Below are 26,357 nucleotides of genomic sequence, written 5' to 3'. Positions count from 1 at the left end.
TGCCCACAGATGTGGCTCCATGTGCCACCATGTGGAACGCGTGCCATAGGTTTGCCAACATGGGTATAAGGTCTTCTGCTTGAGCAGGGGGTTGAACTAGAAGGCCCCCAAGGTCCCTTCCAATTCCGTTATTCTGTTAGACCCCAGATCTAAGCTTTCTCCAGTGCTTAATAAAAAAAACTGCAACCAGGTATTTTTTCCAATGGTCCCAGAAATCAAACAGGATCCTTCAGTTGGGGGGGGGTGTCTGTTTATGTGAGTGTTTGTACAGTGTAAAATGCATCTCCTGGCCAGTCCTGGCCAGTCCTGATTAACAACAGATTATTTAGCTGAGAAGCAAACCTTTTGTACTCTGGAAATGGAATCGCAAGAACGATCCAGCTCACTTCTTTGCCACCGTTAAAACCAACCAAGCTCCAAAGGACTCAATTAACATCTGGGACTTTAATTAGGTTGTGGCCAATGAGCCAGCGCGGCAGGTCGTTGGCTTTTATTTATCAGAATGCTTGAAAGGCAGTTCCGCCCTCCGGTTGAGCTATTGATTCCACCTGCAGGATGGAGGTGCAGGAAAGAGAAAAGGAAAGACAAGAAGAGGGGAAGTGCTCGGAGCACCTGGCCGTTCCACTCGGCACGAGAAAGTCTCTGGGGGAGATTTGAGTCTCCTTTCTGAGGGTCCCTGATGGTCGGCTACTTTTATGATGGAGAAAATGAACAAGCCAGAGGGCTGGCCAGAAAGGGGCACAGCTGGAAGAGAGAACAATAGCACAACGTGGAAAAGATGCTGTCCCAGGATTTGACCATGGCCCTTTTGAGTCCTTTTTCAGAGGTCAACTCAACCGTGGGACTAAATTCTTCTTTTCCTTGAAGGGAAGTCTATCCCGTTGGCCAGAATTTTAGCCATGGAAAAAGAGAGCCAAAAAAAAGGGGGGGGGAGGAGAAGTTTAATTTTAAGAATGCTTTTTTTTGTTTTCCTCCTTGTCCTTTTCACTTTGCATGGCTTTATCGATCCAACATTGTAAACACTCTTGCCCACACCTGCAGACTAGCAATGAAGGTCCTTGAGAGCAGAGGAGCTGGGAAAAGCCTGAATGGAGGTCATTTGAGCCTTTCCAGAAGTCAACCCTAGCTTAGCTAGAGCAACAGCATTTAGACTTATGTGCAATCCTGTAGTGCTTTACAAGTACTCTCTGGATTTAACAGATTAACAGGGTTGGAAGGGACCTTGTAGGTCACTACACAGCTCTAGGGTCCAGTGGCAGAACAATTCAGATGGAGGAGATGTTTTAGAGAAGAACAGCAGGGACAGAAACAATAAAGGATGATCTAGTAGCATTAATCTATGGGAGGATGGAACCGTGCCAGGAAGAGTAGCTAGATAGTGTCCTTACTCACTCCCTAAGTTTCATTCACTCCCAGTTGGTCACCCTGAATTCCCTCCCTCCCAGCTTCCAGGACCTGATTTGGGGCAACTAATCCCAACTAGTGCTCCATTTACTTCCTCCTCAGATGCCTCCAGGCATCAACATGTCATCAAAGAGTTTTGCTCTTCCTCCGGTGGCCAAGACAACTTAGAATGATACAATCATAGGGTTGGAAAGAACCTTGGAGATTAAAGGAGTTGGAAGAGACCTTGTAGATCATCTAGTCCAACCCTCCTATCCAAGCAGGAAACCCTACACCTTTTCTGACTGATGGCAGTCTATGAGGATACGACCTCATAGATGATCCTCACTCTGTCAAGGATCTTGGAGTACTCATCTCAAACGATCTAAGCACCAGGGCTTATTGCAATAGCATTGCCAAAAAGGCATTAAGAGTTGTAAACCTACTCTTGCAAAGCTTCTTCTCCGGTAACATTGTACTGCAAACTAGGACATACAAAACCTTTGCTAGACCAATTCTCAAATACAATTCATCTGCCTGGAATCCGCACTGTATATCAGACATTAACACAATTGAGCAAGTCCAGAGGTATTTCACGAGAAGAGTCCTCCACTCCTCTGCTCGCAAAAAAATACCTTATGCCACCAGGCTTGAAATTTTGGGCTAGGACAACCTAGAACTACCCTAACCCTAACCTAAGCGTAGTACACAAAATTATCCGCTACAACGTACTACCTGTCAATGACTACTTCAGCTTCAACCGCAATAATACACGAGCAAACTCGATTGCAGAAAATACGACTTCAGCAACAGAGTGGTCAATGCTTGGAATGCACTACCTGACACTGTCGTTACCTCTTCAAACCCTCACATCTTCAACCTTAAACTGTCTACTCTTGACCTCACCCCATTCCTAAGATGTCTGTAAGGGGCGTGCATACGTGCACCAGAATGTCTACCGTACCTGTCCTACTGTCTCCATTTCCTGTATTCATATCCATGTTTATACTTATTCCTGTTATCTCGTACATGTTTGACAAACTAAATAAATAAATAAAAACAAGTCTCTTCTTGAAAGCCTCCAGTGATGAAGCTCCCACAACTTCTGAAGGCAACTTCCATTCCATGGGTTGATTGTTCTCCCTGTCAGAAAATTCCTCCTTATTTCCAGGTTGAATCTCTCCTTGATCAGTTTCCATCCATTATTCCTTGTCTGGCCTTCAGGTGCCTTGGAAAATAGCTTGACCTCTCCAGTCTATGGCAGGCCCTCAAATGAATGGCTTACATGATGAAAGGTAGAAGTATAATTTGCATATTGCCCCCAACAATCCAGGGCCTCATTTTACTGACTTAGGTAGGATGGAAGGCTGAGTCAACCTTGCGCCAGTCAGGATCGAACTCTGTGGCTGTGAGCAGAGTTAGCCTGCAATACTGCACTCTAATCACTGCGCCATCACAACTCCAGTATTTTATATCGGGGAATTTACAGGTTGATCCTTACCGGTCATTTTTGGTGGACAACCCATGCCAGAGACCAGAAGCAACAGAAGAGAGGAGATAATAGAGAAATCTGCTTGGCTATTCAGCTTCTGCATAAACCCATCCATCCACCCAATTGTCAATAAAATACTACACCCCCAAAAGGACTGTGAAGCATTCACACTAATGATCTCTCACAACGGCACGATCGGGTTTCATTGTCCTCAAACTTAGCACACCGGGTAAAATCACTAACTGTCCTTATTAAAAGGAAGACTATCATCTTTTCGTGTTGCCGTTTACGGTCACACTAAGGCACATGGGTGCATTGCCAGTCCTGGGGGATGGAGAGGACTGCAGGGCTCCTGGAAGGCAACTATCGCTTTCTTTGTCCCTTAAGATTCATCCCACTGCCTTTCTTTGAAGACTAATTTGAACCTACAAAACTCATAGCTTTAATCACTGGAATTGTATGGTATTGAGATCTTTTGAGGTTTCAGCTCTTTCTTTGATTTTTTTTTTAAGGATGACACTCAACTAGGAGGGTCACCAATGCCCCTTGGTGGCATTTTTAGTATTGTACCGAGCATGCTGGTGATGTAGATTAAGGGAGCTTGGAGAGAACTTGAATTTTACACGAGAACAGGGAGTGAGCTGGAGGAACTGGAGGATGTGAGGAAATCAGAAGATAAGTAATTGTAGATAAGGAAGAGTTGGAGACAAAGAAAAGACAGAGGGAGGGAATTAACGAGCTCTAAAGCTCATCTTGCATGGTCTTGATTTGGGGCAAAAGCTTTGGAGTCAATATGTTCTCATCTGACATCATGGCTGCTGACTTCACGGAGTTGAAGCAGACACAGGGTGCCTGCTGGTTTCATCAATGTGACCGGAGAAGAGTAGGAGCATCAGACAGATATGGACAAAAAGCTCTTCCCTCCCTGAGTTGTAGGTGCTCCATTGCTGGTGGCTCTTCAAGAAAAGATTGGACAGCCATTTGTCCAACATGCAAAAAGGTCTCCTGCCTTGGCCACGGGATTGGACTAGAAGATCTCATAAGCCTTCGTAAGACTATATCAATACAGCATCCAGTTTTGGTCACCACACTATGAAAAAGATGTTGCAGCTCTAGAAAGAGTGCAGAGAAGAGCAACCAGGATGACTCGGGGACTGGAGGCTAAAACATATGAAGAACGGTTGCAGGAACTGGGAATGGCTACTCTAGTAATGAGAAGGACCAGGGGAGACATAATAGCAGTCTTCCAATATTTGAGGGGCTGCCACAGAGAGGAAGGGGGTCACTGGGCCTCTGTGGCTCAGACTGGTAAGACAGCCTGTTATTAACAGCAGCTGCTTGCAATTACTGCAGGTTCAAGCCCCACCAGGCCCAAGGTTGACTCAGCCTTCCATCCTTTATAAGGTAGGTAAAATGAGGACCCAGATTGTTGGGGGCAATAAATTGACTTTGTATATAATATACAAATGGATGAAGACTATTGCTTGACATAGTGCAGCGTTTCTCAAATAGTGGGGCGTGCCCCCCAGGGGGGGCGCGAGGCTCCGTAAAGGGGGGCGCGTTTGACCTCGGCAAACAAGCTAAGCCCCGTGTTTATGTCTCTGTATCCAATCAGAGAACAACGGGAGCATCTGATTGGCTGTCCAAAACCCTTGTGACACGAGCCTGTCGGAGCCATCTTTAGTGTGGGACTGCCAGTACATGTGACTGCGCATGCTCCTCCCTTTCAAGGAGAAAAACGCCTGAAAGAAAGTCGCGCGGGGGGGCGCAAAAATTTTTTTCTTCTTCCTAGGGGGGTATGACAGAAAATAATTGAGAAGCACTGACATAGTGTAAGCCGCCCTGAGTCTTCGGAGAAGGGCGGGATATAAATGCAAATAAAAAAATAAAAAAAAGCTGTTTTCTAAGGCACCCAAAGGCATGAAAAGAAACAATGGATGGAAACTGATCAAGGACTAGAAGACCTTCAAGGTTCTTTCCAACTATGTTAACTTGTAAATGGCTTAGATACTAACTAGAAGGAGACAGATTGTTTGTGTTCCAGCTTAGTTATCAGATTTTAGTATCTTTCCTCCTCCCTGGAATCTCCCCAGCAGTATATGTTGTTCTCAGTCAATATGTGGAATAATGGATGGAAACTGAACAAGGAGAGATTCCACCTAGAAACAAGGAGAAATTTTCTGACAGTGAGAACAATCAATAAATGGAACAAAAGTTGCCTTCAGAAGTTGTGGGAGCTTCATCACTGGAGGCTTTCAAGAAGAGACTGGACTGCCATTGGTCAGAAATGGTGTAGGGTCTCCTGCTTGGATGGATGGTTGGACTAGATGACCTACAAGGTCTCTTCCAACTTCTTTAATCTCCAAGGTTCTTTCCAACCCTATGATTGTATCATTCTAAGTTGTCTTGGGCACCGGACGAAGAGCAAAACTCTTTGATGACATGTTGATGCCTGGAGGCATCTGAGGAGGAAGTAAATGGAGCACCAGTTGGGATTAGTGCCCCAAGTCAGGTCCTGGCAGCTGGGAGGGTGGGAATTCAGGGTGATCAACTGGGAGTGAATGAAACTTATGGAGTGAGTAAGGACACTATCTAGCTATTCTTCCTGGCATGGTTCTATCCTCCCATACATTAATAACACTAGATCGTCTATACTCCTTCATGAGTATTGTTTCTATCCCTGCTGTTCTTCTCTAAAACATCTCCTCTGTCTGAATTGTTATGCCACTGGACACTAGAGCTGTGTAGTGGAGGAGAAGACAGACCAACCCAGAATGAAATGGAAGAACTACCTATAATTTAGAACAGGGGTCTCCAACCTTGGTCCCTTTAAGACTTGTGGACTTCAACTCCCAGAGTCCCTCACCCAGCAAGCTGGCTGAGGAACTCTGGGAGTTGAAGTCCACAAGTCTTAAAGGGACCAAGGTTGGAGACCCCTGATTTAGAAGATGGACTTTTCTTCACGCAAGCTAAAGTTACATTTGGCTTTTTCCTCCAGAGCTATGTTGTACCGCTGACACCTACTCTAAGTTCCTTTTCTCACAAGCCTCTCCCATCTGAGGTTGGTTTCCCCAGTGAACAATTCTGCATTTACAGGAAATCCTTAACATACAACCTGGTCCCTTAGCAATCATTCAAAGTTACAAGAAACCTCCCCTCGGCTATTTACAAACTGGTTTCCAAGTTCAAAGTTCTAATGTCCTTTTTTTTTAAATTTGCATTTATATCCCGCCCTTCTCGGAAGACTCAGGGCGGCTTACACTATGTCAAGCAATAGTCTTCATCCATTTGTATATTATATACAAAGTCAACTTATTGCCCCCAACAATCTGGGTCCTCATTTTACCTACCTTATAAAGGATGGAAGGCTGAGTCAACCTTGGGCCTGGTGGGACTTGAACCTGCAATAATTGCAAGCAGCTGCTGTTAATAACAGACTGTCTTAGCAGTCTGAGCCACTCAAGGACCCTTTGTCCAAGTGGGCCATGTAAGCGGATTTGGGGTACTTGGCACCTGCCCCTTATTTATGGCTGTTTGCAGTGTCCCACAGACCACAATTTTCTAGATTTTTTTTCCCCCCAGAAACCACCGTTTACTCCTGGTTTCCAACAGGAAGCACCCATTGGATATAATGGATTTGCTTAGTGACCGCTGCAAAGGAGGTCGTAAAATCAAGCGAGGTCACACCTGCTTAACAAACGGCCTGACCGATGACCAGAGTCACCTTATAGGTAGGAGAACCGGTGGCACAGCAATTCAATAAATAATGTCCGTTAATTCTGCTCTATTATGTTCGTAAGTCGAGGACTATCTGTCACTGCTCACTTCCATTCTGTTCTTTCAGGCTGCATCTCTCCCTAACCTGTCAGATCATTTGAATGTTATTTCCTGCCTCTGAGGGCTTTAACTTCCTCACCTTATACCGCGACACCTGCAGACCTGATGCACGTCCCTTTCGCTGCCTCCTCCAAGTCATTTATAAAAATGTTGATGAGTCGAAGACCCAGGACTGAACCTTATGACACCTCACTCAATACCTCACTCCGGTTTGACGAGCGGAGATTATCTGGAATCGATGGCTCCGGATAGCATTAAATTAATGTTTCTCTTGGTTTAAGCAGCATTGTTGTTACACGCGCGGTGCTGACTAACGCTTACAGCCTCCTCGGCACGAAAAGCAATTCCAAAAGCTTTTAATTAGCAAAATCTTCCAATTATAAAGCCCAAACAAAGTCAAGAAGAAGAAGAAGAAGAAGAAGAAGAAGAAGAAGAAGAAGAAGAAGAAGAAGAAGAAGAAGAAGAAGAAGAAGAAGAAGAAGAAGAAGAAGAAGAAGAAGAAGAAGAAGAAGAAGAAGAAGGAGAAGAAGAAGGAGAAGAAGAAGAAGAAGAAGAAGAAAAGGAACCTTTTAAATGCATTTCACAGCAAAAAAACAAAAACAAAAAACAAGACTGAAAGCTCAACAGTTATTCTAGGATCAATCAGCCTTTATAAAGTAGGTAAAATGAGGACCCAGATTGTTGGGGGCAATAAGTTGACTTTGTATATAATATACAAATGGATGAAGATTATTGCTTAACATAGTGTAAGCCGCCCTGAGTCTTCGGAGAAGGGCGGGATATAAATGCAAATAAAAAAAAAATAAATCATGGGGTTTTCCTCCCATCGCAGCAGAGACACCCACGCCTCCCCCTTGTGACAAAGGAGCACGTGGAGGGAGGGGTCCAAGGAGTGCAGAACTGCTGACTCAGCAGTTCCCGTCTGCATGCAATTTTTTTTATGCTACCCATAAACTTCTTTTGCTTCTGCAAGTCAAACATACCCTTGACGGTTCTGCCGCCACATTACAGCATGCTATTCCCTAAGGGCAGGGAAATTCAATCCTGGCAGAGGCCCCAAAAGATGCCGGATGGTTTCTTGAGCAGGGCAGAGATTTAGCAGTCAGGACGCGTGGCTTTACGGCCGTCCTCACTTAGCAACTGTCTCATTCAGCAATCACTCGAAGTTTTAACGATGTGGGAAAAGAATGACGACCCATGCCACCAGCTATATGTCCCTCAATCAAGTGTTTGCCATTACACTTGGAAATCGTCCTGTATACTGGCCTTTTTTCTTCCTTCCTCTCCCCCTCACAAAGAGGAGAGATTGGAGAGGAAAGGATTATAAGAGAGTAAGCAGCCAAACAATGGGGAATTTGCATCAAAAGCAATGCACTAGGATTGGCAATGGAGAATACACCCGGACTGTTTGCGTTTTAAGCCTGTGGCTATCGGTGCCATCACATTGTGTTCAGTGTGTATTCTCCATTATGTGCTTGCTTACTCTCTTGAAATCCTTTCCTTTCTAATGAAGCCCCTGTCCCCAGTTCTTCCCTTCAAAGAGGAACCAGGACTTCTCCAAACAACCACGGAAAGCCCACAGATTTCACTACCATTACTATCCCACAAACAAAGACTAAAAAAAAAAATTGCTGATGGGCTCATTTATTCTGTCTGTTGGTGGCACTTTAGGATTTTGGGCTGGAACCTTGCTAAACCAAATTGCCAAACCAGACCTGGATGTGCAAGGCTGAACATAAATGTCATATAACATAAAAACAGAGTTGGAAGGGACCTTGGAGGTCTTCTAGTCCAACCCCCTGCCCAGCAGGAAACCCTACACCATTTCAGACAAATGGCTATCCAACATTTTCTTCCTCACTGCAGTCACTTCAGTATGTTTGCCGCCCTGAGTTATTTATAAAAATAATGAGAGCAGGATTAAAAAAAATCTAATAAATTAGTCTTTGATTAAAGGCCTGGAGAGTAAAACATATGAAGAACGGTTGCAGGATTTGGGTTTGCTTAGTCTAGAGAAAAAAATGGACTAGGGGGAGACATGATAGCAGTTTTCCAGTATTTGAGGGGCTGCCACAAAGAAGACGGAGTCAATTTATTTTCCACAGCATCTGAAGGCAAGGTAAGAAACAATGGATGGAAACTAATCAAAGAGAGAAGCAACCTGGAATTAAGGAGAAACTTCCTAACAGTGAGGACAATTAACCAGTGGAACAGAAATTGCCTTCAGAAATTGTGGATGTTCCGGTCACTGGAGGCTTTTAAGAAAAGACTGGACAGTCACTTTGTCTGAAATGGTATAGGATTCTCCTGCTTGAGTAGGGGGCTTGACTAGAAGACCTCCAAGGTCCCTTCCAGCTCTATTCAGATTCTGATTCTGATAAATAAACAAAATAAACTATTCTCACCTAACCGGTTCTGGTCCTTTCCCTCTTTCATAGACCTCATCTTTTTGCTGACATAGCCACAGATCTATTTCTAGGCATTTTTCCTCCTCCTCCTCCTCCTCCTCCTCCTCCTCCTCCTCCTCCTCCTCCTCCTCCCCTCCTCCTTCTTCTTTTTTTACAGCAGATGGATCTCTGCCACCCCCCTGGCATCCTATCCAAGCCCTACTTCCCCTGCCCTGGAGCTGCCTTGTGCTTCTAACAAGTACACAGATTTAAAAGGACAGCTTGAATGAAGACTTGGCCCCAGGCACAAAAAGAGATCCATTTAATAAATTGGAAACTCCTTTGCTCCTGCTTTTTTTTATTATTTAGAAAAAAAAGAAGAAGAAAGAAGAAGAAAGATCTTCAATTAGTGTCTTTGCTCAGACCTTCAAGTTTTTTTTTAAAGCATCAAGAAAAAAAATCAAAAAGCTACCCCAGGCTCTAATCTTCTAATCTAGTCTAATTTTAAAAGGAGAGGAAGAGAGGGGGGAGGAAAAGACAGAGGGAGAGAGACAGAGAGAGAGGGAGGGAGAGGGAGGGAGGGAAGGAGAAAGAGAGGGAAGGAGACAGAGACAGAGGGAGGGAGGAGAGAGGGAGGGAGGGAGAGAGAGAGCGGGAGAGAGTGGGACAGAGAGGGAGAGAGGGAGGGACAGAGAGGAGGGCAGAGAGGAGAGAGGAGGGAGAGAGGGAGGGAGAGAGAGACAGAGAGAAAGAGAGGAGGGAGAGAGGGAGGAAGAGAGGGAGGGAGGGAGGGAGGAAGGAGAAAGAGAGGAAGGAGACAGAGACAGAGGAGGAGGGAGGGAGAGAGAGAGAGAGGCGGGAGAGAGGGACAGAGAGAGAGAGAGGGAGGGACAGAGAGAGGGAGGAAGAGAGAGGAGGAGAGAGACAAGAGAGAGAGGAGAGAGAGAGAGAGGGAGCGAGAGAGACAAAGAGAGGGAGAGACGAGAGGGAGAGAGAGGGAGAGAGGGAGGAAGAGAGGGAGGAGGGAGAGGAGGAGAGACAAGAGAGAGGAGGAGAGACAAGAGAGAGGAGGGAGAGAGAGACAAAGAGAGGAGAGACAAGAGAGGAGAGAGAGAGAGGAGAGAGAGGCGGGAGAGAGGAGGGAGGAGGAGAGGGAGGGAGAGACAGAGACACAAGAGAGAGGGAGAGAGACAAAGAGAGGGAGAGACAAGAGAGGGAGGGAGGGATGGAGGGAGAGGGAGGGAGAGAGAGAGGGAGGAAGGGGGAGAGAGAGGGAGGGAAAGAGAGAGGGAGGGAGGGAGAGGGAGGGAGAGACAGAGACACAAGAGAGAGGGAGGGAGAGAGACAAAGAGAGGGAGAGACAAGAGAGGGAGGGAGGGATGGAGGGAGAGAGGGAGGGAGAGAGAGAGGGAGGGAGGGAGGAGGAGACAGAGACACAAGAGAGGGAGGAGAGAGACAAAGAGAGAGGAGACAGAGAGAGGGAGGGAGGGATAGAAGGAGGGAGAGAGAGACAGAGAGAGAAAGGAGGGAGGGAGGGAGGGAGGGAGAGAAGGGGACAGAGAGAGAGATTGTGGAGGAAGAACAGTCTGGGGTTTGTTTGTTTTTACTTTTTATGCCCTCTTTTTATCAACAGGCTAATCTTAATAAAGCCAATACGTGGTTGTCTCAGTGCATCTCTTGTTGAAGCAGCTCTAGAGCAAAACTACGCACAGAGGCAACTGAAATAGAGGAGAGGAGACCTCCAGAATGAAAGACCCCCCCCTCTTTTTGGCAGCCTTGGGTGGGAAAGAATTAAGTGGGGTGGGGAGGGGTGTGTGAAACAGAAGGCTTTCACCTTGCTAGGAAAAACGCCAGCCATTTGAGAGGAGCCCTTGCTGACCAGCCTTGCTGTACCATCTGGTTCAGTGTGTCTCAGCCTCAGAAAGACGTGTGGACTTCGACTCCCAGAATTCTGCACGCTGCATGCTTCCTCAACCTGCTGGCTGGGGAATTTGGGAAGTTGAAGTCCACACAGAGCGAAGAGGGTCAAACTGTTTTCCAGGACACTCGAAGGACACGCAAGCAGGGGTGGAATCCAGCAGGTTCTGACAGGTTCTGGAGAACCGGCAGCGGAAATTTTGAGTAGTTTAGAGAACCGGCAAACAGCACCTCTGGCTGGTCCCAGAGTGCGGTGGGAATGGAGATTTTGCAATATCCTTTCCCCAAAAGTGGGGAGGGAATGGGGATTTTGCAGTATCCTTCCCCTGTCACGCCCACCAAGCCACACCCACAGAACGGGTAGTAAAAAAATTGAATTTCACCACTGCACACAAGGAAGAATGGATGGAAACTGAGCAAGGAGAGATTCAACCTGGAAATAAGGAGAAATTTTCTGACAGTGAGAACCATCAACCAGTGGAACAGAAGTTGCCTTCGGAAGTTGTGGGAGTTTCATCACTGGAGGCTTTCAAGAAGAGATTGGGCTGCATTTGGTGGATTTTACAAAATGTTTTGAAAAAGAAGATAAAGTTCCTGCCGCAATTTTTTTTGTTGGGAATTATTACGGACTGTTCAGTAATTGAGACTAAATTGATTTTAAATCTAATAACAGCAGCAAGATTACTAATAGGACAATACTGGAAGAAAAAAGAAGTACCTACAATAGAAGAATGGATATTGAAAGTTGCCAATTTGGCTGAGATGGCGAAGATATCAGCCTTTTTGAAAGACATTACACTGGATTGACTATATTCAAAGTAGATATCAGACTAAGAGTTATCAGACTGTTTTTGAATGATTATGATGTATTATTTTTGATTGTTTTCGGGGGAAGTTAGGAATTGATGATTGTAGGGGTATAATTAAGTTGGGATGAAAATTTTTTAGCATATGTTTTTTTTATTTTTTTATTTTTTTTATTCAAAAAGTTTTACAGAAAATTTTTTTCCTCCTTTCCCCCCACCTCCCCTCCTAAAAAATGTTTGTTTTATTTTTAACTATACCTTGTGCTCGTGCTGGGAAGTCGGGGAGGGGTTGTGAAGGAGGGAGGGAGGAGGGGGCGAAGGGGAATTTTCTGTAAAACCTTTTGAATTAAAAAAAAAAAAGAAGAGACTGGGCTGCCATCGGTCAGAAATGGTGCAGGGTCTCTTGCTTGGGCGGGGGGAGGGGGTTGGACTAAATGACCCTTCCAACACTGTTAATCTGTAATCTGCTTGGAAAGTTGGAGAGCTGAAGTCTCATGCATCTTAAAGTTGATGAGGTTAGGAAACACTGATAATTAAGTGTCTATGGAGATGCTCAGCCCTCCAGGTCATGGTTGTCCCAAAGGTGCTTTTTCAAAAGGCAACTGGACTTACTTTATTTTTTTCCTTGAAGACATTTCACTTCTCATTCAAGAAGCTTCTTCAGTTCTGACTGAATGATGGAGAATGGAAGGTGATTTATTCCTTGCAGTTATCTGGTTGTCAGAAAGAGTGCTAATGACCAGATGGAATATAGATCTCCACCATTCAGTCAGAACTGAAGCAGCTTCTTGGAGGAGAAGCAAAACGTCTTCAAGCAAAAACAAAGAAAGTCCAGTTGCCTTTTGGAAAAAAAAAAAAGCACCTTGGGAACTGATCATCCAGGCTTTGTTTCCACCAGCTCAATTTACAAGACTCCCACAGGGGTGGAGGGTCCCCAACGCGCCCCCCCCGTGTATAATGACATCATCCTACCGAATATGATGTCACTATGGTTTCTACTGGATGCTTGCAAATGAACACCGGTTAATGAATTGTATTAATCAAGAGAAATTACATCCAAGCGCTTGCTCACTTGAAATAATTTCGATATTGATTTTTCTCCGATAGACGCACTGGAATAATGCAATAGGGAGCCAAGAATTTTTATTTTTTTTTTGCATCTGTGGTGCAGGAGTAAAGTGACAGCCTTGCTCTTCCATGCCAAGTGATTACTTGAGTTCTTGCAAAGAGGGTGGGGGAGGGGATCTGCCTGGGCTTCCACCACTCCTGGTGTCCAGTTTTTTGTGGCTCGCTTGCCAAAGGATTTCAATTCACTGAACTCCTTCTGTCTCCGACCCCCAACGCCCATCCATCACGTCGTGGTAAAATAAGATTGATGTTCTCCCTGCAAGAGAGGGAAAAACACTCATCCATAATGCAGGACGCTGTCCCAGGAGGAATCTGTTCGCCCTCCTTCGCTGCAAGACGGGGCTGAAAAATTACCCAGCAAGGAAAGGGGAACGAGGCGGTGAGAGCGAGGATGGGGGTGCTTGGAGGGGGCAAGCGGAAGGGCTAGGCCAGGGAGAGAAGGAGGAGAAAAGAAGAAATGCACAAATAGGGAACGGAGGAAAAAAACTAGTCGGATTGGTATGCTTGCTAAGGCACAAAGTTCTGAACGCAAAATGACATCGAACCCCCCCCCTTTTTGAATTACACATATGACGTATTGCGCGAGGCAGGAGAGCTGCTAATGAAGACATACTTTTAAAAAAAATTCAACGACTGCAAAATTTTAGATGAGTCTCGACGTGGATTCTCAAGCCACAGATTGGACCACAAAATTTCCCATTCTACACACACACACACACATACATATACACCCCAGGTTAGGAAGGAAATCCAGAAGAAGCTTGAAAGAATCGCACCGAACGCCAATTTGCTAAAGTCGTAACTGATCGGATCTGGATTAGCCTGCTAGGCCTGCAGGTGCACAGAAAGAGAAAAAGAGAGAGAGAGAGAGAAGAAAAAAGATGGAAAGAAAAAGCCTAAAGGGCTAAGCGAGGAATGAAAATCAGAAGCGAAAAGGAGTTGAGTCTCCATTCCATTAAGGTCAGCGCGCGAACGCTGCTAATAGAGATTTAAAAACATGCTCCTCGCGATTCCAAATGTGTCACGCTTGATTAGAAAGCTGTTTCAGGAAATTTGCAAGAAAGTGAAGCTACAATTAATAGAAGGAGGCCCAATTAGCCTTTAATCTATGACTTTTTCACAAAGCCTCTTTTACGCGAGGGGCTTTTGATCATTATGCGCTCTTGGAGATCTGGACTTCCCTCACCGCACGCTATTAATTCGTTGGCACCCAACAAAATAGCTTTACAAGGTCAGATGATTCCAACCCCTAACTCCTCTTTTATCGATTTTTCTGGCATGAAATCCAGCTCCTTCCTGGAAAAGTGCAGAAGAACCGTTGTCTAGAGCAAAGGCACGCAAACTCCACCTTTTGGATAGAGAGGACAATTGGTTTTGGGGGTACATGAATCCATCTATATTAGAATTGAACACCCGTTCCTCAACAAAGGGGGAGGAAGAAGACACCACCTATCTCTGGCCTACAATACAGTCCATTCAGCAGGTCCAAGGAGGTTCCAGTCCTATTTGCACCCTAATTCAGATGACCCTTTCAAATGGCTTCAAGAGCTCTGAGAGAGAGTACTAACGACCAGATGACTGCAAAAAAAAATCTATCCTTTCATCCCCTTACCAAACTATCAGAACTTATCCTTCCTTCTCCCCTATCATCCAGCCTCACCTATCCTTCCAATGCCAGCACCACCCCAACATCCAAGGAACTGATGAAGCTCCTTGGAGGAGAAGCAAAATATTTTCTTCTTCTTCCTCAAGTGGAAAAAAATATCAGTCCCAATGGCTTTTGAAGAAAAAAAGCACCTTTGAGACAACCATGACCTAGGTCAGGGTTCTCCAACCTTGGCAACTTTAAGACTTGTGGACTTCAACTCCCAGAGTTCCTCAGCCAGCTTTGCTGGGAGTTGAAGTCCACAAGTCTTAAAGTTGCCAAGGTTGGAGAGCCCTGACCTAGATCAGCGGTCACCAACTGATGGTCCGTGAGAAAATTTTGGTGGTCCCCAGAAAAATTATTTGCATTTTTTTATATTGCACTAAGTCAGGGATCCTCAAACTATGGCCCCTGGACTGGATACATGCAATGAACGCTTGTGTTGCTGCAGAGAGTCTCCCTCTTCAGGGTCTATTTGTGTGGGTTGGGGTCTGCTTCAGCCACCTTGTGTGGGGCTCTGGGTGAAGGCTGGAAGGAAGTGCTGCTGGTGACGAAGAGCCAGAGGGCCTTGTTCTAGTGGCACTGCATCATGGCCTGGAACTGGCTGACCATCTCAGCCCGCTGAGCCTCCAGGCACCAGTACCTGGCTTTGCACTCCTGCAGGTCTTCCCTCTGCTTGGAAAGCCTATGCTCCTAGTCCTCAGTGAGGTGCTTCTGCTGAGCCTCCTTCTCGGTCAGATCCAATTTGAACTGAGCCAGCTGTTTTGCCAACTCTTTCTCGCGGTGGCTGCTTAGCTCCAACAACAGCTTCCTGTTGGGGCCCTAAGGAGCCCAGGCAGACAGGCGAGGAGTGGCTGGGAGGGGAGGGGCGAGTAGAGGCCGGCGAGGCACCCCTCAACGTGAGTGACATCAAGTTGGTCACGCCCACCCAGTCACATGACTACTTAGCCACACCCACCAAGCCAATCATTAAGCAGATCATATTAGTGGTCCACGGGATTTCAAATTATGAATTTAGTGGTCCCTGAGGTCCGAAAGTTTGGAGATCCCTGACCTAGATGACTGAGAACCTCCACAGACCTGATGGTTGAAGTCCACCCATCTTCAGGTTGCCAAGGTTGAGAAACACTACACCAGAGAGAACTCTTTCCCAAGCCTGATGCTGGGGGGGGGGGGACTTTTAACACCTTCAGCCTGAGGATTATGGGAAATATCTGGAAGGCTTCTGTGGAAAGTAACTTGCAGGATAAAAGAGACGTGATGTTGTTCGTGGTTTTTCCCCCCCCCCACCTAAGTAATGTGTCTAAGATTGTGTTTGAAGAAATGACAAATGACATCCTGCCCTAAACAATACTCTCTGAAGCTATTTGGACTAATTGGGAAATGTTCATTAGTGCTGGTGGAAAATGTTCTCTGAGAGCAAACTGCAGCTTCAAACGCATCTCCTCCTCCTCCTCCTAGTAGAAGCAGCTGTTTCCAGATTGAAGGAAGTGCAATTGCTTTCTTTCCCTCCCTCTCTCTCTCTCTCTTTTTCTCTCTCTCTCTCTCTCGGAATATTTTTATTTTATACACAAACAAACATTTAATACATCAGTCATTCCTTCCATGTGACATCTCGGAGTTTTCTCCTTGACTTCATCTTTTCATTACTTCTTCTATCTTCCTTTTCATTTAATCTGTTACAATTTTTTCCACAAGTACTAGATACTGATTATACAATTTTCTTACATAACTATTAGTTTGCTTATCTGTATCTTTTTTCTAACCAATGGTAAAATTGATCCCATATCTAAAAATATTCTGAGTCCTCTCTTTCTTTAATCATCAAAGTTAATCTATTCATTTCTGCACAGTCTAAAAAAATTTTTTTTAATAACTTCTCTTTCCAGAGGTATTTTCTCTGCTTTCCAATTTTGTGCAAAAACAATCCTTGGCGCTGTTATTACATGTATAATCAAGTAAATAAGGTGATGTGCTCATTCTTTCTTTCCTTCTTTGGTTTATGTTGAAGAATCCAAGTCACTCCTTATTTTCCTCTAGCTGTAGGAGAAGAAGAGGCAGAACCAGGAAGTGGAATCAACAGAAGTTGACAAGACAGGATTTTAGTCTAGAAAAAAGAAGGACTAGGAGTGGCAAGGCAGCAGAGTTCCAGTATTTGAGGAGCTGCCTCAAAGAAGAGGGGGTCAAATTATTCTCCAAAGCACTAGAAGGCAGGACAAGAACTAATGGTTGCAAACTCATCAAAGAGAGAAGCAACCTGGAATTAAGGAGAAACTTCCTAAAAGTGAGGACAATTAACCAGTGGAACAACTTGCCTCCAGAAATCGTGGGCGCTCCATCACTGGAGGTTTTTAAGAAGAGACTAAGCAGCCACTTATCTGAAATGGTATAGGTTCTCCTGCTTGCACGGGGGGGGTGGGGGGGTGTTGAAGACCTTTAAGGTTCATTCCAGTTCTATTGTGCTTGACTCAATACATCCTCTAGTTATGTACCTTATGCCACCAGACTTGAAATTCTGGGTTTAGAAAATTTAGAACTACGCTGCCTTCGGTATGACCTGAGCATAGCTCATAAAATCATCTGCTACAATGTCCTTCCTGTCAAAGACTACTTCAGCTTCAACCACAACAATACACAATAGATTCAAACTTAAAGTGAACCGCTCCAATCTTGATTGCAGAAAATATGAATTCAGTAACAGAGTTGTTAATGCCTGGAATGCACTACCTGACTCCGTGGTCTCATCCCAAAATCCCCAAAACTTTAACCTAAGACTGTCTACTGATGACCTCACCCCATTCCTAAGAGGTCTGTAAGGGGCGTGCATAAGAGCACAAACGTGCCTACCGTCCCTGTCCTAATGTTCCCTTTAGTTGTATTCATTTTATGTATTCAATTCATGCTTATACTTATATATATTATTTAATATGTATTTGACAAAATAAATAAATAAAATAAAATAAATGAATAAATAGTTGAGCCCCTGCTCAAGCAAGAGACCCCACACCATTCCAGACAAGTGGCTGTCCAGTCTCCACTTAAAATCGTCCAGTGATGGAGCACCCACAACTTCTGGAGGCAAGCTGCTCCACTGGTTAATTGTCCTCACTGTCAGGAAATTCCTCCTTTCTTCTAGGTTGCTTGCTTCTCTCCTTGATTAGTTTCCATCCATTGTTCCTTATCCTGCCTTCTGGTGCTTTGGAGAATAGGTTAACAAGGTTAAGGACAGATACTCCATGCAGTCCTTAGGAGAAAAAAGAATCAACTCAATGGCACATAATAAATCATATTCACACAACAAGCTAAGTCATGCTTTAATAGACCACAAGAAAGGATAGACTACCCATGCCAACCTAATGCTAAATGAACCATTGCATTTCCTTTGATTTAGCTTCTCCCAATAAGAAGCCAAAGAACTGAGGACTTTGAACTCTGGTGCTGGAGGAGACTCCTGCGAGTCCCTTGGACTGCAAGGCGAACAAACAAGTCAGTCCTAGAGGAGATCAACCCTGACTGCTCTTTAGAAGGCCAGATCCTGAAGATGAAACTGAAATACTTTGGCCACCTAATGAGAAGGAAGGACTCACTGGAGAAGAGCCTAATGCTGGGAAAGATTAAGGGCAAAAGAAGAAGGGGACAACAGAGAACGAGGTGGCTGGATGGAGTCACTGAAGCAGTAGGCATGAGTTTAAATGGACTCCAGAGGATGGTAGAGGACAGGAAGGCCTGGAGGAACGTTGTCCATGGGATCACGATGGATCGGACACGACTTCGCAACTAACAACAACAACAAAATAAGAAGCATCTGGCCTAAGGAGCTAATAAGCAAGATCATTTTAGAACAGGCCTCTCCAACCTTGGCAACTTTAAGACTTGTGGACTTCAACTCCCAGAATTGCTGGCTGAGGAATTCTGGGAGTTGAAGTCCACCAGTCTTAAAGTTGCCAAGATTGGAGAGCCCTGTTTTAGATAACGCTCACTGAGAAGACTTTAAGGAAATCTCACGATCATGTACAGCAGATTAGGTTAGGAAGTAGAAATTCTTTTCTTTTTTTTACAAAAATAAATAAATTCCATACTGCTGCCATGACATAACTATGACATGACACTATGACACTATGACATCACTATGCCATGACACCGCCTCTGGTGGCTCAGACTGTTAAGACAGTCTGTTATTAACAGCAGCTGCTTGCAATTACTGCAGGTTCAAGCCCCACCAGGCCCAAGGTTGACTCAGCCTTCCATCCTTTATAAGGTAGGTAAAATGAGGACCCAGATTGTTGGGGGCAATAAGTTGACTTTGTATATAATATACAAACGGATGAAGACTATTGCTTGACATAGTGTAAGCCGCCCTGAGTCTTCGGAGAAGGGCAGGATATAAATGCAAAAAACAAAACAAAACAAAACAAAACAAACAAACTAGGGGGTCGACTTCAACTCAAAGATGAAGTTTTTTTTTTTAAAGGTGTGACAGTCGTATTTCAAGTCAGACCCAAGAGAAGGGCGTCCGCCTCATAATTTCAGAGTAGAATTCCACTGTGCACAATTGCCAGTTTTAGAAACTTCCTTTGCAAAATCGTAGGGGCTTAAATCTTTATTTATTAATTTATCTGAAGCCCGAAGATTTAAGACCCTGCCGTTAAGAAGCAACAAGAGAGAGTCACAGGAGTAGGCAACCCAGGGAATTTTAAATGACTGTCTGCATGTAGTTAGCTGTATAATTAGCCACATAACTCAAGCGTGCAACCCTTGTCCGACTGACTTTGCTACACTTAAGCGAAACGTTTCGGGCGCTGAGACATCCATCATCCCTTATCAGGAAAACAGGCTTGGGAATTGCAACAGCAGAACTAACTATTAATTCTTTGAAAAGCAATTTTCAGACCACATTTTAATGTGCTATTTACAGAAGGTTCCCTCCGTAAGCCTTGATGAACCCTGGGGTTACAAACCTTATGCTTGTTACTTCAGGTAAAGGTAAAAGCTCCCCTCGCACATATGTGCTAGTCGTTCCTGACTCTAGGGGGCGGTGCTCATCTCCGTTTCAAAGCCAAAGAGCCAGAGCTGTCCGAAGGCGTCTCCGTGGTCATGACTCAACACCAAAGGCGCACGGAACGCTGTTACCTTTCCACCAAAGGTGGTCCCTATTTTTTCTACTTGCATTTTTTACGTGGTTTCAAACTGCTAGGTTGACAGAAGCTGGGATGAGTAACAGGAGCTCACCCCATTACATGGCACTAGGGATTCAAACCGCTGAACTGCCGAATTTTCGATCGACAAGCTCAGCATCTTACCCACTAAGCCACCGTGTCCCCTTATGTTACTTCAAGCGAGGCCCAAAAATATGGAAATCAACTCCCAGTCGTACAAAGATAGCTTTGAAATCAACGGGGGCAGATGTACGAGAAATGGGACATCACTAACTGAGTGCCAGGAACAAACAGCTTCCTGAAACCGTTTAAATGTGCAGTGTGAAAGTCCCAAAGAATTCCTCCTTGGTTCACCCAAAGGGGAGGGAAAAAAAACTTCCAGCGTTTTCCCAAAGGTGGTTTTTCTTAAAAAAGCAACTGGACTGTTTTTTCCTTGAGGAAGATGTTTCGTTTCTCATCCAAAAAGCTTCGTCAGTTCTGGCAAGGATGACGGGGATGATGGAAGGAGTAGTTCTGACAGGATGGGGGTGGGGTGTGAGCAGTGGTGGGATCCTCCTGGTTTAACCACCGGTTGGGTGATCGCGCACTTTGCACACGTGTGCGCCTGACGCGCGCTACGCACATGAGCGCAGTTTGAAGAAATCTTCACTTCCGTGAGGAGAAACAACTGAGGCGCAGGAATCTGCTGAATCAGCTGAGAAGATAAAGGTAGGAAAATAGTGCAGGCAGGCCCATCTGATCGTCGGGGTGAAGCAGTTCACTCCCATCTGATCGTCAGAACTACCAGTTCGCCCGAACTGGTAGAATCCCACCCTATTGTGACCCAGGCCCAAGTAGGTAGTAATAAACTTTATTCGAACAGCTGGGAATTACTTCATTCCCAGCGTCGTTCAACTCAAAGTAAAACAAATGCCTCCCAATGCAAATTCCTCAGTTATCTCACAAACCTTAGTCCAGTTAGGCAAACTACCAAAGGCCCTTCCTGGCAAACATCCAGAAGCCACAAAAATAAAGACATAGACGAAGCAGAAGACGCAGCTACAACATTGTTTTCCGGCAAAGCTGAAAGCTGGTCTGTTTTAAGCCTTCTGGGAGGGGCCAATCCTCTCTTGGCTCTACTCCCGAGTTGTCCTCTTTGCTTGAGCTGCTCTTGCCTTCTGGCAGCTCTTCTCATGCGTGCATTAGAAACAGGCTCCTCCTGTTCCTCTGCCTCACTACTATCAGTGTCTGGAGGCTCTGGAGTCTGCACCTCACTCCCCAATGGCCCTGGCCTCACCTCAGCCTCATCACTGTCCAACTCAATTGCCAGCTCCGTAGGCTGCTGACGGACCACAACACTCCCCTGGATTTGGGATCATATTTCTTTGCAGTCATCTGGTCATTAGTACTTTCTTTCTGCGAGCTCTTGAAGCCACTTGGGGGTTTATCTGTGCCCTCATGGCCCCCTGAATCATAGTGCATCACTCCAGATCAGCTTATACTGAGCCCAATGAGGAGCAGGTTCCAGGTTATCTGCATCTGATGGCCTTGGAGGTTCACCTAAGCATTTGAGAAGTAGGGGGTGTTGACTCTTAGTGACCACATAGATTTTCTCCGTGACCTGCCCCCAGTCTCTTTGTGGAGATTCTCAGTCAGCCAGGTTGTCTCAATGATGCTTTTTCAAAAGGCAACTGGACTGGGTTTTTCTTTACAACTGCAGTTGCTACTTTATAAGTTTTCTCTGGCTCAACCACCATTATTATTATTATTTTTAAATAACATTAATTGAATTTCCAAAAGTTAAAATACACAATACCGGGAAAAAAATACAATACACAAAAAACAAAAAAAATATATAAAACACACAAAGACAAATGTGTCAAAATTACATTACTCATAACAGCTTTTCCTACATCGGTATCTCTTGTCCTATTTAACCTCTATATACAGATTCTACTTTTTTTTTTATTTTGTCACAACATTATATACAAGCACATAAAAGGAAAGGAAACAATAGGACAAGAACGCTAGGCACTTTTGTGCACTTATGCATGCCCCTTATAGTCCTTTTAGGAATGGGGTGTGGTCAATAATAGACAGTTTTTGGTTAAAGCTTTTCAGAATCAGGTAGTGTATTCCAAGCATTAACAACTCTCTTACAGAAGTCATATTTTCTGCAATCAAGATTGAAGCGGTTAACATTGAGTTTGAATCTATTGTTTGCTCTTGTATTATTGCGATTGAAACTGAAGTAGTCTTTAACAGGAAGGACATTGCAATAGATGATTCTGTATGTTAAACACAGGTCTTGTCAGAGTCGGCGGAGTTCTAAATTTTCTAATCCCAGGATTTCAAGTCTGGTGGTATAAGGTATTTTGTTGTTTACAGAGGAGCAGAGAACTCTTCTTGTAAAATATTTCTGGACTCGTTCAATTGTATTAATGTCAGAGATGTGGTATGGGTTTATAGAGATACTTCTAAGTATCTCTATAAACCAACGTTCTTATTTAAATTATTTTAAACTCTATTCAGAATTCAGTCTCATGACAAACATCCCCCTTAAGTTTTATGCTTACTCTCCAGCCAGGAATACCGTCTATTCCAGGGGTCCCCAACCTTGGCAACTTTAAGCCTGGTGGACTTCAACTCCACTGGGGTTCCCAAACTGAACAGAATCTTAGCTAGAGGTTCTCCCGAACCCCTGCGAACCCCATCAGCCCACCCGTGCTTCTTCTTCTTCTTCTTCTTCTTCTTCTTCTTCTTCTTCTTCTTCTTCTTCTTCTTCTTCTTCTTCTTCTTCTTCTTCTTCTTCTTCTTCTTATTATTATTATTATTATTATTATTATTATTATTATTATTATTATTATTATTACTACTACTACTACTATTACTACTTCTTTTATTCATTAAACATGAAACTCAAGTCAACTGAACATTTAAAAATGTATCACAAATATTATTGGCCGGCACTGATGGTTGAAACGGGTTGCTGCCAGCATCGTAGGTATTGTTGCTGTTGTTATTCATATGATGACAACACAACAGAAGAAAAATAAGCATAACTGATCAATGAATGTCCTATAAATCTCTCAGGTTTTGCCACTGGCCAGCCTGTTTTTCCTGTTTGCTTCAATTCTAATCTCAACATTTGCAAGCTCCACCACAGCTGCATTTGGGACCAGGATGCAACGCCAGAGATACTTCAGCAGAAAAATAGCAAATTGCCTCTACGTACGGATACAGAAGTCGCCGCTCTCGTAATATCCCGGGCAGCACTGAGACCGTCGCCGATACATCGTCCTCAGTCCCCTCCGATAAGCTGTCTTGTAACTGATTCTAAATGGTGAGAGAGGAAGGGGGGGGGAAACCCCTGGAAATCAATGCCCATCGTTATAATTCTATTTGTCTTACATTACTGCAAGGTTGTTATATTCAATATTTGCTTCAGAATGTGCAAAGGTTTTTGATATTTAAGAAGATCGATACAAACTCCAACTCCTACTCATTCGGCTATATCCTAAGCCATTTTCATGCTAGGCCCAAGAGAAGATTTGGGCAAGCAAGATCCAGAAAGGACAAGAAAAGAGAAATTTTGTGTGTGTGTGTATGTATGTGTGTGTAAATATTTTGCCTATCCCTAATTAAAGTTCTTATAAACAAACAGTCCTCAGAAATAAACAGCACTTTGAGATATTAAACATGCAGAGTTACTTAATAGTGAGATAGGCAGCATATAAATTTAATAAATAAAATAACAATAAATATTGCATAAAATACAATTCCTTGCGCTAATATATTTTTTTTGCCACCTGGCCCAAACGTGGCTGTTTCCTGTCCCGTTATTACTCACCCGCTAAGAAGTGGGTATGTTTCACACAACCACACATATGAATATCTAGGTTGGGCATTTATGTGCGTTTTCCAGAGTCTTTTTTATAATATGATCTTTTTTTATAATATAATATGTTGACCAAAACTGGATGCAGCATACTAAGTGTGATCTTACTAAGGCTTTGCAAAGTGGTATTAACCCTTCATGTGATTTTGATTCTATTTCCTCTTGTAATACAACCTAGGATTCTGTTGGCTTTTTTGGATGCTGCCGCACACTGCTGGCTCATATTTAAGTGACCATAAATAAGTACTTTTGGTTTTTCTTGCCTAAATGTTAAAACCTTACTTTTCTCACCTTTGAATTTCATTTGGCTAGATAGGGCCCATTTCTCAGGTATTGCCAGTTCCCAGAGCTGTGTCTCCCCCACCAATTCCAAAATTCATAAGGACCTGATCCTTATCTAGATTCAATGCCTTCCCAACAGACGTTACTGAAGGGAAAAATACCAAAAAACTGCTTAAGAGAGGGCTGTAAAAGCACTATATAAGTCTAAATGCTATTGCTATTGCTTCAAACTGAGATTATGTCCTTGTAGAGCAGCGATTCTCAACCTGTGGGTCGCGACCCCGTTGGGGATCGAATGACGATTTGCCAGGGGTCGCCTAAGACCATCGGAAATATGGGAAGTATACTTCCGAGTCAAAGAATCGCGCTCCAATGGTTGACTCCACAAGCCAGCTACAGGCTCTTCAAATCGCTAGCCGAATTCGGCTTCAGGCGCGATGAATTAAAAAAGAGAGAAATCTTTGCTCTGATGTCTCCCTCTCAAGCCAGCTGCAATCACTCCCAATCGCTAGCCTAATCTGGCTTCAGGCGCTATAAACTTAATAGGGGAGGAGTCTCCGCTTTAATGCCTCCATCCTCAAGGCAATCGCAAGCAGTTCAGATCACTAGCCACTATGGCTTCAGGCGCGATAAATTTAAAAAAAACAGTTTGCCACTTTTTTTCCCCTTCTGCGGCTGCTGAGGTGCATTTTACGGTTGGGGTCGCCACATCGTGGGGAATTGTATTAAAGGGGTCACAGCACTATAAAGGTTGAGAACCACTGTTGTAGAGGGAGGGAGGCAGGTAGGCAGGCAGGCAGGCAGGCAGGCAGGCAGGCAGGCAGGAAGGAAGGAAGGAAGGAAGGAAGGAAGGAAGGAAGGAAGGAAGGAGACAGAAGAAGGAGAGAAAGGAAGGAAAGAAGGAAGGAAGGAAGGAAGGAAGGAAGGAAGGAAGGAAGGAAGGAAGGAAGGAAGGAAGGAAGGAAGGAAGGAAGCAAGGGTCTCCAAGTGGCGATTAAGGTCCATTTTCACCTCTGGAGCTCTTGAAAAGTAACCCAGGACTACCTTATCAACATTTGGTCCAAGTATAGCAGTTTTGATTTAAAAGCAGGGGAATCTGAATAGTAATTGGAGCACAAGACTCTGCGGTAAGAAGTGGTCAAACTCTCCAAAACTATTTCAGAAATGGACAAAACTTTTTAACCCTCTTCAACATTCCAAAGCATCAGCTGACAATCTCCTGCAGTGGACTGGGGCACTGAGAAACGACTGGACTTCATGATCCCCAGAATCGACAAGACACACCAAGAGATTGTTTATACTTGATTCCAGAGAAAATCTGGCCTAATTTAAACCTGCTTTTCGAACTTTTCCAGGTGTTTCCAGGTATTTCTCAACCGCAATGTATTTTTCAACCTTGATGTGTGTCTTAACCTTGATGTGTGGAATTCAAGATAAATGAACTTCAATTCTTGAAGTGTGGCTGGGGAATTCTGGGAGTCGAAGTCCACACACATCTTTAAGTTGCCATGGCTGAGAAAAACACGTTTAGCCAGCTTGTTTTCAACAGCAAGAAGACAAAAGAAGGACGCAACAAGCAAAACGACAGTCCCTCGCCCTTCCTCGTTGCTTCCAACTTGACTGCAAACGCAACCCTGAAAGCAAATGTATCTCAAATACGCAGGGCTGGTTAGTCATCCTTTTACAAAAGCTATGGCTATTTCCTCCGGGGGGGGGGAGGAAGGAAAATCAATGTACTGTCTTTTTAGTGCTGCCGGACTATCCTTCACAAAAGAACATATCGTTATCCTCCGTAGGTGAAGAGCTTCTCCCAGGCTCCGAAAAAAAGGGAGCTATCCAGAGGAGATGAAAGGGAGGACGAGGTTTGGAAATAACTTCCAATTATCGCTTACCTGTGTCGAGTGCACTTGAACCAGTTGAGAATATCTGTGCATCTTGTATAATAGATCTGATCGAAGGGATGTGCGTATGATTCCTGAACAGTCACGGCGTAGCTAGAAGGGAAGAGACAGCAAAACCGTTGGAGCTGGGACCCTCTTTATTTAGCCGTTCAAAGCCCAGATCCAAACACAGATCCTTGGGCCGAGGTTGTGAAACAAAGACTTAAGTCGATAAAAAGAGAATGCAAGTAATCCTTGGCTTACAATCGCAACGGAGCCCGGAATTTCTGCTGGTAAACAAGACATTTCACTATCTTTCTTGCCGCAGTCGTTAAGCGGATCGCTACAATTGTTAAGTTAGTCACACGGTTGTTAAGTGACTCTGGCTTCCTCCATTGACCCATAAGCGTGGGAGTGTTTGGGGGAAAGTTGGAGCAATAAAGGGGAGTTGAACTTTTCTTTCTTCAAGTCCCAATAACCAATTTGAAGGCTGTGTGGGTTTGCCTGGGGAGGAACCACCTCTAACTCAATCCTACCAAGACTAAGTGGTTTTGGGTGTTTGGACTT

General features: G+C 44.3%; 1 protein-coding gene across 1 annotated transcript in view; it reads right to left on the bottom strand.

The window, feature by feature from the left end:
- MEGF11 (multiple EGF like domains 11) overlaps nucleotides 1-25,867 on the bottom strand; it is a 590,966-nt gene extending 565,099 nt beyond the window's left edge. Inside the window, exons 1-2 of the mRNA XM_058156456.1 lie at nucleotides 25,803-25,867; nucleotides 22,966-23,066 (exon numbers count right to left, since the gene is read on the bottom strand). Coding sequence (XP_058012439.1) covers nucleotides 22,966-23,026 — 61 coding nt within the window. The 5' untranslated portion in view covers nucleotides 23,027-23,066; nucleotides 25,803-25,867. The remainder of the gene's footprint in view (nucleotides 1-22,965; nucleotides 23,067-25,802) is intronic.
- Between the last annotated feature and the right edge of the window lie 490 nt (nucleotides 25,868-26,357).

Source organism: Ahaetulla prasina, chromosome 13 (genome assembly GCF_028640845.1).
Source record: "Ahaetulla prasina isolate Xishuangbanna chromosome 13, ASM2864084v1, whole genome shotgun sequence".
Taxonomy (NCBI): domain Eukaryota; kingdom Metazoa; phylum Chordata; class Lepidosauria; order Squamata; family Colubridae; genus Ahaetulla; species Ahaetulla prasina.
The sequence above is the reverse complement of the archived record's forward strand: the minus strand, read 5'-3'. Positions and strand labels throughout refer to the sequence as shown.